The sequence below is a fragment of the Parus major genome, chromosome 1 (genome assembly GCF_001522545.3).
Source record: "Parus major isolate Abel chromosome 1, Parus_major1.1, whole genome shotgun sequence".
In the NCBI taxonomy this organism is placed as follows: domain Eukaryota; kingdom Metazoa; phylum Chordata; class Aves; order Passeriformes; family Paridae; genus Parus; species Parus major.
The window spans coordinates 4,923,724-4,934,603 of NC_031768.1; the positions used below are offsets into that span (position 1 = coordinate 4,923,724).

A 10,880-nucleotide genomic window follows, 5' to 3' on the forward strand; every position below is an offset into this window, starting at 1 on the left:
GACGTCACCCAGCGTCGGCCCCGCCCACCGCGAGGCCGCGGGGTCGCCGTGAGGGCTCCGGGCAAGATGGCGGCGGCCGTGGCGCTGAGGGGCGGTGGGCGGGCGGTGACCCGCGAGGTAAAGGGGCTCCTCGGGCCGATTTCCTGCCCCCACACCCCCTCAGCTCTCGGAATTTCCTCCCGCTCTGTTAACTCTTGTCCTGTTGTGCCGTGCAGGTCTTGCAGATGGAGGCGCGGGGGCTTTGCACGAAGCCGGTGGGCACCGGGACGGCGCCGCCAAAGAGTAAGAGGGTGGTTTGGTGTGAGGGGTATGGGGGTGTCAATAAAAGGAATGCGTGAGGAGATCTGGGGAAGGGTCACGCCTCGGAAGAGGCGCTGCATAAGCTGGGAAAAACAAGGACTGAAAGGTCACCGCCATGTAAACGAGGGTTCTGATAAAATGTACCGCGTAGTAATAAAAGTAAAAGTAAAGGTCTGGCTGTGTGGAATATATTTATAGGCCATATGTATATATATGTATATATACATTAATATAGTTTTATATTTAAGCGCTTGTCACTTCTTTCCTGTTTATCTTCACCTTAATATTCAAGGCCAGGCTGGATGAGGCAGTGTCAGACTGTTCAGCCTGTAGGAGGGCGAATGGCTTCAAACCGAAAGAAAGTAGGGTTAGATTAGATATCAGGAAAAAATTCCACATTGTGAGGGTGGTGAGGCCCTGGCATAGATTGCCCACAGAAGCTGTGGATGCCCATCCCTGGAAGGGTTTTTAATGAAGTGCAAAATATACTTTTTAACTTTAGATGTTCACCCTCGTCCTTTGAAATGTTTGTGTAATTAGTGTTAAAAAATAGAAAGACATAGAAAAGGACTTCCAAGATCCAAATATCCCAAATAGCATCTCCAGGCAACAGTGAAAGAAGCTGTCATGGCCCTGCTGTGTTAAATTTGGTTATAATGCTTCTTGCCCCATAGATTTGCAAGCCTGAACCTTGGTTTGGATGCTGCCCTGCATCCTGCGTGGGGGAGTATTTGAACCCCTCTTATCCCTGACCAGAGTCAAAACAGGATTACAAATTTCAAAGACTGATGCCTTGTTTGTATAAATGGGGGCTCAGAGGTTCAGTGAGGTTTTCTGTCCCAAATTAGAGATCCAGGTGCTGAAACAGAGAAACTCCATGGAACCATACGTAGGAGTGATCAGACTTGTTGACTGCTGTTGAAAAGATCACTGAAAGAGTAGTTGAAGGCTGACTTCTGCCACCTTCTTAAATGCCAAAGCAAATAAAAGCCTGGCTGTTCCATTAAGAAAGCCTTCACTGCATAGATTGATTGAGCAGCAAATTGCTTTTTATTATGATTTGGGGGGTTTTTTTGCATTAAGTGTGTTTGAGATGCACTTTAGTATCGGTTTCTGGATTCACTGTGCTGCAGCTCTGATTTGTGTCAGGAGCCCTCTTAGGCCAGCTCTCCCAGCCAGCTACTTCCCCTGCAAGTACTCCAGGTTAATTAAGATGTATAGGATGCCAGATTTTGGCTGGAACAGGATGTGCAAATTTTCCTTGCTTTGATAAAATGGTCGTGTTTACATACAGAGTCAATGATGGGAAATAGACCTGTAATTACTGCCTGTCACCTCTCTGAGTGTGAACAGGCTTTAAATACATGCTGGGAATGATGCTGATGTTCAGGAAGAACACATCTGGGAATGATATTTCTGTGACTGATTTGGATATGTTGTTCCTTTGGTAACGTGATACAGGTACAGATTAGCTGGTGCAAAATTGGAAATACCCTAATTGAAGTGTATCAGTTGTATTGGATGTTTCAGCTTTTAATCATAAAGTCTATCTTTTGCCACTTTTCCAAACTTAACTGTTTAAAGTATTATTCTAGTAACTAATTGTTAAGTTGAATTCTCCTTTCATTCTTGGTTTCTTAGGATGTTTTAACATTAATAGTTCTTCAGGTTTTGCTTAGCTTTCCCTTGTCTGTCCTCCCTTTGGCCATTCTTGTGTTAGTTTAACAACTTCTATGCCTCTCTGAAGAACTCTTCCATCCTGAGTGACGCTTCTTCACGTGTTAGTTTCTCCAGGCTGCTGTTTGGCTGGGTCAGTCTGTGCAGGGAGTTAGACCTCTTCCAAAGGTGGCTGCCCATCCTCCTGCCTCCCCCTGCCTTTCCTTCCCATCCTGCACCTTCCATCTGGCAGAGAGAAGTATGTGCTTGAAATTATTTAAAATACTGCTTGTAAATTTGATACCTGTTTTTCATTGTATTTTGTTATGATAAAAACTCTTCATTTCTTTCTTAAATACTTTACTTTTATTTTCATGTGCTTGTCTCTTCTGTGGTGTTTTTATTTAGACATTGCTAAAGACTTGCTTCTGTTCAGAACTAATGGTAATAACTCCTTGAATCATACAAGGTATTACCATAAAATACCAGTGAGGGGAAAGCTGTATCTTGTTTATGGGCATATAAAGTAGATCTGGATTTCCAAACTCTGCAGAAAAATCTGCATAATGGGCTGGAAATCTGTTGAATTTTGCTGCTGGGTGGAAGTGGTGCAACTTGTAATAGAGTAGGCTTTGCTATAGCAAATTTCAGACATGGTGAATATTCTTAATATGCTCCCAGTCCTCTGTGACCTCCTGTTTTCTGTAACCACAACAGTATTTGCTGTTGCTCAGCCTCTTGAGGATGATAATAAGCATCTAAGGGGTATTACTTATTCCCTGAAAGGACCTGAAAATTGCTGCCTTCTACTTCAACTGTTGGATCTTTGTCTGGAGAGTTTAGCTTAATGCAGATATTCACTAGGGAGAAGAAGCAGAGACACAAGTAAACATGAAGCATCAGGAGATCTTCTAAGACTTCTTTAACAAAGAGGTCTGAAGCCAGAAATAGGAAGTGAAGACTGGAGGAGATGAGGTCTTGGGGAAGTAGTGTTGAGCTATGGGGCACACCTCAGCTGGCAGCTCACATGGGCAGTGAACAAATAATATTTTCATGGATGGCCTCAAGTATCTCTTACTATGCTGCTTTGCCTTTTGGGAGTCATCCCTGTCTTCTGCTCCCAGGATAACTCTTGCAAGCAGCTGTGGCTGTGTCTCTCTACTGTGTCTGTGCCTTGCTGGCTTGTTCACAGACAAGTGTCGCCTCTGCAGCAACATTTGAAGAGTTTGGCTAACAAACCATCCTAATGCTCACCTGGGATAGGGGAGTGTCTGCAAACCTTTTCCAGTGATGCAGCAAACCTTTTCCAGTGATGCAGAGTTGAAGCACAGGGAAAACCAGCTCTTGGAGGAGTCTAGCAAAGTGAGGAACATCAGGGTTTATCTCTTGAATTTTGGCATCACAGCAGCAAAAACTGTTACATGCTACTAGAACCCCAGTTTCTTTAATTTAAAAAGTCTAAAAACTTCCTGCTTTGCAACGCCTGTATTTAGCATTGTAATTACTTTTAGTTTATTTTTGTACCAGATAATCTGTAAAAGTTAAAACTGTGACTAAGATCAGTAACAGCGATGTCAGATACAATGATGATAATCCTCTTTATGCCGTTTCCTAGATGTAGTGGCACCACAGGGAAGCACCAAGCTGCTTGCCATGAAGGCACCAGTTGAATTTCGTAAAATGTTGTCTTCTAGCTCTCTCCTGCAGTCTGCAAAAAAAGGTGAGAGCATATCTAGCACCAGCCTCGAGGAAGCTGCAAAACCTGCTGAAGATACAAGGATGGCCATGTCAAGAAAAACTGAGGTTTCGTTTCCTCAGCGAGGAGTTGTTTCCTCCCCTGAGGAGGAAAACCTGATCACATCTGCAACAGGAGGAGGCCTGAGGAAGGAGTTAGCTGAGGAACAGACATCCAGCTCAGAGTCAGATTCTAGCTCAGATTCCGAGGATGAAAATGTTGATGATTCAGAAGTTGCCATTAAAACGAAAGTTGAGTTTCCTAGACGAGATCCCATCTTTTCTGAGAGCATAGCAGTAAAGGCATCAATGCTGGCAAAAGATAAATTGTCCCAGAAATCCCTCAAAGAATATGGAATTAAGAAGCTGCCACGCAAACCAGAAATTAACGTGTCTCCTGTAAAGCAGGTCAAATTTTCTGAAACATCAGTCAGCCAGGAAACATCAAAATCCAAAGCAAGAGACCCCAAAGTAAAAGCCACTCCAAAAGAACACAAGTTAGAACAACGTGTGGTGAGAAGTCTGGACCTGACCGATATCACTCATAAATCTGGTCATATGGAGGAAAAGTCCATTGGAACCCAGGTAGCAGCTATTCAGCTGAAAGCCTCAGCAGTGACTCAGGAAGACAAAAAGCAAGAGCTAGTATCCAGAGGAGAGAAGGAGAAGGTGAAGGAGGCACAGGAGTTGGAAGCAAAAGAAGTAACTGCTGCTAAAGTGGAAGAGACTTCTGGAAGCACAGTGTTGGTGATGGACACTGCAGCAAAGGAGGAGACCGTGCAGGAAGCAGGAGTCCAGGCTGGAGAAAGCGGTACAATAGAGGGTACAGCTTTAAATTGTTTGAACTGTATTGATGCAGCTGGGGTAGGGTTTGACTTTTTTAAAGGGTTTCCACATCTTCTCTGATCTTTGTACTGAAGCTGGCATAGTGGCAGTGACTTTCTGGAAGATAAATTGTTGTTCATTGCTAATTGTTACAAGCTGTCAGTAATACTCAGTCTCCAGCTATGCTGTGAAAGAAAGCAGTTTCATTTTCTCTATATTTATAGTTTCATAAAACAGTTACTTATAAAATGGAAACAAAATTGTTTCCACTGTGAGCAAAATCATGGGTTTTATATGACAACACTTGTTTTCATTCTTCTCTTTCCTTGGAAGGATCTGCTAGCTGCCATTCTCATGAGTCAAATTTGGTGCCATGTCATTGTTGCTTAAACCCTGCCATCTTTCTGGTTCTGTTTTGGGTTTTTTTTGGTTTTATTTTGATGGTTTTCTTTTCAATCTGTCAGTGTTTCAGATTTCAGAAGACTTCAAGAAATCATAGTATAATGCCAGAACCAGGTGTTGTTGATTCTAAGACTGGAAGGTTGCAAGCAACTTGTGTGGAAGTAGTGAGTCAGTTTTGTAGAGAGCTGGGGAGGAGATAATGGTGTGTTTTCAGGAAAGACCATCATGTATCATGTAATCATCTCCTCAGCTCTGCTTCTTTATCTGACCTACCCTTCTTATTTCCTGCCATCCTGTTAATTGACGGCCCTGCTGATCTCATTCTGTGTATCTCAGCAGCAGATGTCTCTGTCCTGACCTGTCGAGATTCTGCCTTTCATCTTAGCCAGTATAAATCTGCCATTCTTGAGACCCCTCGTTGCTACTTTGAATTAAAGAATTTGCCTGCTTGGAAGTAAAAGCAACATTAATTGTAAGGTTGCTTGGGTATCATCCTTCAGGAAAGGCCCTGGGGGCCAGGGGAACAGCAAACTGAACATGAGCTAGCAACTTGCAGCAAAAGCCACCCAGGGTAACCTGGGAGGGTCAGGCTGAGGCAGCTGCAGCTCCTCCCCTGGTGAGGAGCACTGGGGGTGCAGTGTCCAGTTTGGGGTTCCCCAGTGCAAGGGAGATGTGGGGCTGCTGGACAGAGACCAGCAAAGTGCCACTGAAATGATGGAGGGACTGGAGTGTCTCTCCTGTGAGGAAAGGCTGAGAGAGCTAGGACAGGAAAGGCTGAGAGAGCTGGGACAGGAAAGGCTGAGAGAGCTGGGACTGTCCAGCCCAGAAAAGGGACGGTTCAGACAGAACATCATCAATGTGTGGAAGTAACAAGAGTGCAAAGAAGACAGAGGTAAGGCTTTTCAGTGGTGCACACTGATGGGACAAGAAGCAGTGGGTACAAGCTGAAACACAGGGTTTTGCCTGAACATCAATAAACACTTTTTTTTTACTGTCAGTAAACTGTAATCTCTGCACAGGTTGCACAGAGAGGTGGTGGGGTCTCCATCCTTGGAGATACTCAGAAGCTGTCTGGACGGGGCCCTGGGTCTCCTGCTGTAGCTGACCCTGCCTGAGCATTTGGGGTTGGACCAGCTGACCTACAGAGGTGTCTTCCAACCTCAGCTTTGTGTGACTCCAAAGTGCCTGGCCAGGTTAAGAGACAAAATAATTGCATTTGTGTGTCAGCTTCCAGGAGATGGTGCTGAGTAAAAGGCCTGCTTTCTGTTTGAGGGGTTGGCTCATAATTTCATCTGTTTCCTTACCTTCTTCCTCAACTCAGATGACTGGAAATGGCACTCTGTGCTGTGGTCAGTTGACAAGGTGGTTATCAGCCAAAGGTTGGACTCCATCTTGGATGTCTTTTCCAACTAAATAATCCTGCAGTTTAAAAAACAAAATGCAGCACTGTTGGCAAGTGATATTTTGATTTGCTTGTTCCTTGTAGTCAACAGCATAAGCTTTCTTTTAAAAATAACAAAAAATTTGGGAAGGGCTCTTTGTTTTTATCTACAGATGATGCTTTTCTCACCATTCATCCACAGTGGAGTTCTAGATGCTCAAACATTATTTTTTTCTGGTGTCTCCAGGTGTATTTTGTTCTCTCTTCCTTCTTTGAGAACAGCCACTGCTTTTCCTTGTTTAACATTCACAGCTGACGGTACCACCTGTAATTCCTACTTCTGCCCTGCCCCTGTGCCCTTTTGTATGCAAACTCTGCAGTAGCCACACAAAAGATGTAAAAAGAACTTTTCTCAATGCAAACGTGGACGTTCAGGTGATGTCATCCCTTTGTAAAGCAGTCAGCAAAAACTGCTGATTTGAACTGCCAAGTGAGGAGCACAGTTGTAGCTGGTAACTCAGAAACAGGCCTGTGATTCATTTTGGAAGAACATCCCATGAAGTGCTTGTTCTTTAAGAGACAAAGCAGAGATGAAGGATGAAGTGTAGGGAGGGTGAATTTGGGAATAAATTTTTCCTTCGAGAAGCCAAGTGCAGTGTATTTGGGCAGGAAAAATGCAGCTCCATCTGCTTCCCTTCCTGCACATCTGTCTCTGAATTTGGAACAACTGGCTCTTGCAGCTTGAGCGTACTCTTGCCTCTCCCCTTGCCCGTTCTTGGGGCTCTTTGCAGCAAAGAGCAGCATCTGGCTTTTCTCTCTGGAGTGTCATCTCCTGTGAGCTGTGTCAGGAGGAACTGAGCAGTAGGCACAGGGCATTTCCTGTTGTGCTTTGCTGAAACCATGACTTAGTACCTTGAGTTCTATAAGCAAGCCTTGCTAAATGCTACGGAAATTTCTCTTAATCTGATTGCTTCACACTGCAGTTATTTTGTCATAAGCAAAGGAAAATCCTAGTGTTCAGGTGTTTTTATTGTAGATGGGCCTGTTACAAAAAGGGCTTAATACAATCTAACCTGAACCACCCCATATAAATTTATATGACAAAGCTTTTCACTGCACTGTATGTTCTGTTGTTAAAGCCCTGGGTATACAAGAATAAGTTAATACAGGGAGTAAAGTTTTATTTCTGGCAATTTGCTTGGCTGTAAAATCAGCCTGTAACAGGAACCTTTTATGTAAATGATACTGCCTAGATTTGCATAATATTCTAAAAGCATAAGGATTAATGCTGGCTTTAACAGGAAGTAAGGACTTCTAAATAACTTTATTGGGTTATTCTTTTTTGAAGGAGGGCTAATACAAAGATTAGAAGATTTCATTTACAAGGAAAGAAATTTACATCAAAGTCTCTTGATAGATTACTGTTTGGCATAACCACATTTGAAATTAAATGGTGGAGATCTTGCTAATTCCACTGCTTCTCCCCATGGCAAAAATTCAGTCTGCTCTAATAGCTGTATCTTGTGGTCTGACAGGATGATACATCATATGTACTGCTCCTTTGCCCCTCCTGGTTTGCTAAGAATGTCACCTACTGTTCTGGCTGGAATGAAAACCAGGGCAGCTATGAGAAAGCCAGGAAATGCAGACATATGTCTTCCAGAGACAAATGGAATGTTCTGCCCTGTCCACCCCCAGCATTAGGTGGTGGGTTGGGTTTAAAACCTGTGCTGTGTGAGATGCCTTGTGCTGATCCCTGCTCCCCACTGCACAGTAATGTGCTGCTTTAGGGCCAGACATGGCACCAGCTGGACTTAGTGAACTTCTCCTTTTGTTAAAGTTGATGGCTTTATTTTCTTTCAAATGTTGACTGGATGAGGGATCTGACAGTTTATGAAGGCTGAGTCAATGCTTAAAAAACATTGTCCTCTGGTGTGGCATCCTCATAGTCACCAGTTCCTGTTTGTTTTCACAGAGACCACAGCTCAGCCTGCTCCAGAGGAGTTTGATAATTCCACCTACAAGAACCTGCAGCACCATGAATATCACACTTTCACCTTTCACGATTATATCTCAATCCTCGCAAAGTACAGGCAGCCCCAGCCATCCTCTGGAAGACCATCACCAAGGCACTGAAAGAACCACACATAAACCAACACCCAGGCAGGATGATGAATTGTTCTGTTTAGCACTGTTGCTTCATCTGTATAATTGAAATCAGATAATAAACAATAAAGACATAATAACTTGGGCTTTTGAACAGCTCTTCCTGGCTCTTGGAGTCCCTCACTTCTTGACTTCTATGAGTGAACTGCAAGTGAATCATCACTGAATAAAAATGTATTTTCTGCCTCTCCATATATATTATTTGGTGATAACGTAAAAGAGTCCTGACTTTTCAGTGTCTCCAAACTTTTGGATACTGACCATTCTTAAAGGGCCACGTCAGAGAATCCCGTGGGATTCCACTGCCTGTGGAGTATTTGCCCTGTTGAATTTGATGGTGGTGTCACTGTAATGCAGTGGGCTGTGCTCCTTGCACACAAACGTGTTCCCAGCTCTGAAGAGGTAATGTTTACTCTGGATTTGGGAGTTAAAATCATTGGCTGGGAGCAGCACACAAAGTATTTGTCTCCTGTGGCAAGAGTGAATGTTTTGTGTTAGTGGAGGAATGCAAGTTTATGTAATGTGATTGAAACATCTCAAAACCTCTGCTCTTGTAAAGAGAGAACAGAACATACAACTTTATTTAATCATCTGTTGGGGGCTCCAGTTCAAGCAGTAATTGAAATCATTTAAAATGTAAGAGAATCTCAGTGGGCAGTTCCTAGTAGGCTTTTACTGTGTTGATTAAACTTTGAGAAAGAAACCTATTTCTATGGATAGAAACACTTGAATGAATATTTTTAAATGTGATGAAAATACCATAAGGATAAAAACAGCTCCTGGCACTAATTGTTGGGAGTATGTTTAATTTCCCACTTCTTTTTTTCCCCCACACTAAAAGTTAAAATTGCTGTCCAGCCTCAGTCTTGCTCTGCAGAAAATGTGAGCCATGAGGCACTTCTCAATACACGTTATCAGCAGTTACAGTTGGTCTCAGTAAATTTTGTATTTCCATCCTATTAGTAACAGTCTTCTGCCTTCTGGGAAAATCGCCTTGATGGCTGCCAGCTGTTGTGGGTTTAGTTCCATTTTGGCTTCTTGTTCATTTTGGGGCTTTTTGGAGTTAATTGGCCTTTAAGCAGTTCTTGCAATAACTCCAGCATTTTTCCATCACCTGTCTGTATTCTCTCAAGCAACAGACCAGGCAAGATCAAAGGGAAAACAGAGTCAGCTTTAGGAGTCTATCTGGGTATTGGATGTGAATCCCTGGGTGCAATTAGTAGAGCAGATATTTTATACTGTAACTTAGCAAAAATGTGGTAAGAAGGATCAAGAGGCCTACATCAATTTGCTGTGTAGAATTTTAAGTCAGAAACCCCTGGCAAGCCATTTTATTGTCCTGTAAAAAATAAAGAGCATGTTGGTGACTCCAAGTGAAATTTAGACATCTATTAATGTATAAATCCACGTGCTGAGGAATAAAGAGCAGAAAGTCACTTGGAGGCACCAATGGCCCCATGTCCTCTGTACTTGTAAAAGGGAGAGAAATTTGCTGCTAACATTAAAAACATGAAAGAATTGGGGTCTTCCTTTGTGAAGGGCCCACAGGAGGGCCCCAGAAACTCTGCTGTGATTTGTTATTACCTGAGACTCAATGAAGTAACCTGAGCCCCAGAGCTCAGAGCTGCAGTGGTGCTGATCTGTGCTCTGAGCTGCTCTGTGATTGCAGAAGGAGGCTGCAAATTGTCAGACTCTACACAGTAAAAGTGAAATGTGTATTTACTCAGCCTGCCCACAGTAGCTGTCACTGTTGGCTGTTGGGAGTCAGACTCGCTCACCTCGTGCCCTTTTTATTTCTCAGGAGGGCTGATGTTCTAAACAGGGGCTGAATCAGCCCAGGAGGAGTGGGTTGAAGTAGAAATGTATCTTGCTTTCAGTCAACTCCCACCCTCTGCTCAGCTACATTTCCAACAAAGGCGATTCTAATCTGGTTCTGGGACGGGCATTTTGCTACCCTTGTTTCATGATCACAGCAAAAATTAATGGTGGATGCCTTTTCTATCCATGTAACCCTGCCTTGGTGTCTTCTGGTGATCTTTCTGCACCTCTAAAATGAAGCTGGAAGTCAAATAACCTCGTAACTCCTGTGGTGCATGTCTTTAGTTTGCCCTGCTCAGTGAACCAGTCTGCTCTGGGAAGGGCAGATAATACAAGGAAGGCATCAAGACTTTTTTCCCCACTGTTGTGTTTTCCTGGACTTCAATGAAAAAGGCTTCATGTTTTTGTCCTTGGCTATTATCAGGTGTTGCTGTGCTTGAGTCATATGCTAACATTTAAATTTCCATCAGGATGTGACACAATATGCTCAAATTCTGTAACGTTAGTAACTTGGTCTGGCTGCACTAGGCACTTGTCAGATAAGTCAGGGATCTTGTTTGGAAGAATGTATAATCCAGGATACTCACATAATTCCTGG

At 43.3% G+C, this 10,880-nt stretch overlaps 1 protein-coding gene across 4 annotated transcripts; it reads left to right on the forward strand.

Moving 5' to 3' along the window:
- Positions 1-2: 2 nt before the first annotated feature.
- On the forward strand, positions 3-8,650 carry NDUFV3 (NADH:ubiquinone oxidoreductase subunit V3). 4 transcript variants are annotated; one of them, XR_004495716.1, is made up of 5 exons: positions 3-117; positions 216-282; positions 3,572-4,513; positions 5,937-6,110; positions 8,274-8,383. XR_004495716.1 is itself a non-coding variant. In XM_015643102.3 (4 exons), the coding sequence occupies exons 1-4, from the start codon at positions 67-69 to the stop codon at positions 8,432-8,434; spliced, it is 1,221 nt and encodes a 406-aa protein (XP_015498588.1). In that variant the 5' UTR covers positions 3-66; the 3' UTR covers positions 8,435-8,650. The 4 variants fall into 4 exon arrangements, 2 of the variants coding, with proteins under 2 accessions (XP_015498588.1, XP_015498597.1); XR_004495721.1 differs by having other exon boundaries at positions 3,572-4,501; XM_015643102.3 differs by lacking the exon at positions 5,937-6,110 and having other exon boundaries at positions 8,274-8,650.
- Positions 8,651-10,880: the final 2,230 nt, after the last annotated feature.

Coding starts and splice junctions, on each gene's coding strand:
- NDUFV3 (XM_015643102.3), top strand. CDS start 67: ATGGCGGCGGCCGTGGCGCTGAGGGGCGGTGGGCGGGCGGTGACCCGC. Junction 118..215: donor GGCGGGCGGTGACCCGCGAG/GTAAAGGGGCTC, acceptor TGTGCCGTGCAG/GTCTTGCAGATGGAGGCGCG. Junction 283..3,571: donor CGGGACGGCGCCGCCAAAGA/GTAAGAGGGTGG, acceptor GCCGTTTCCTAG/ATGTAGTGGCACCACAGGGA.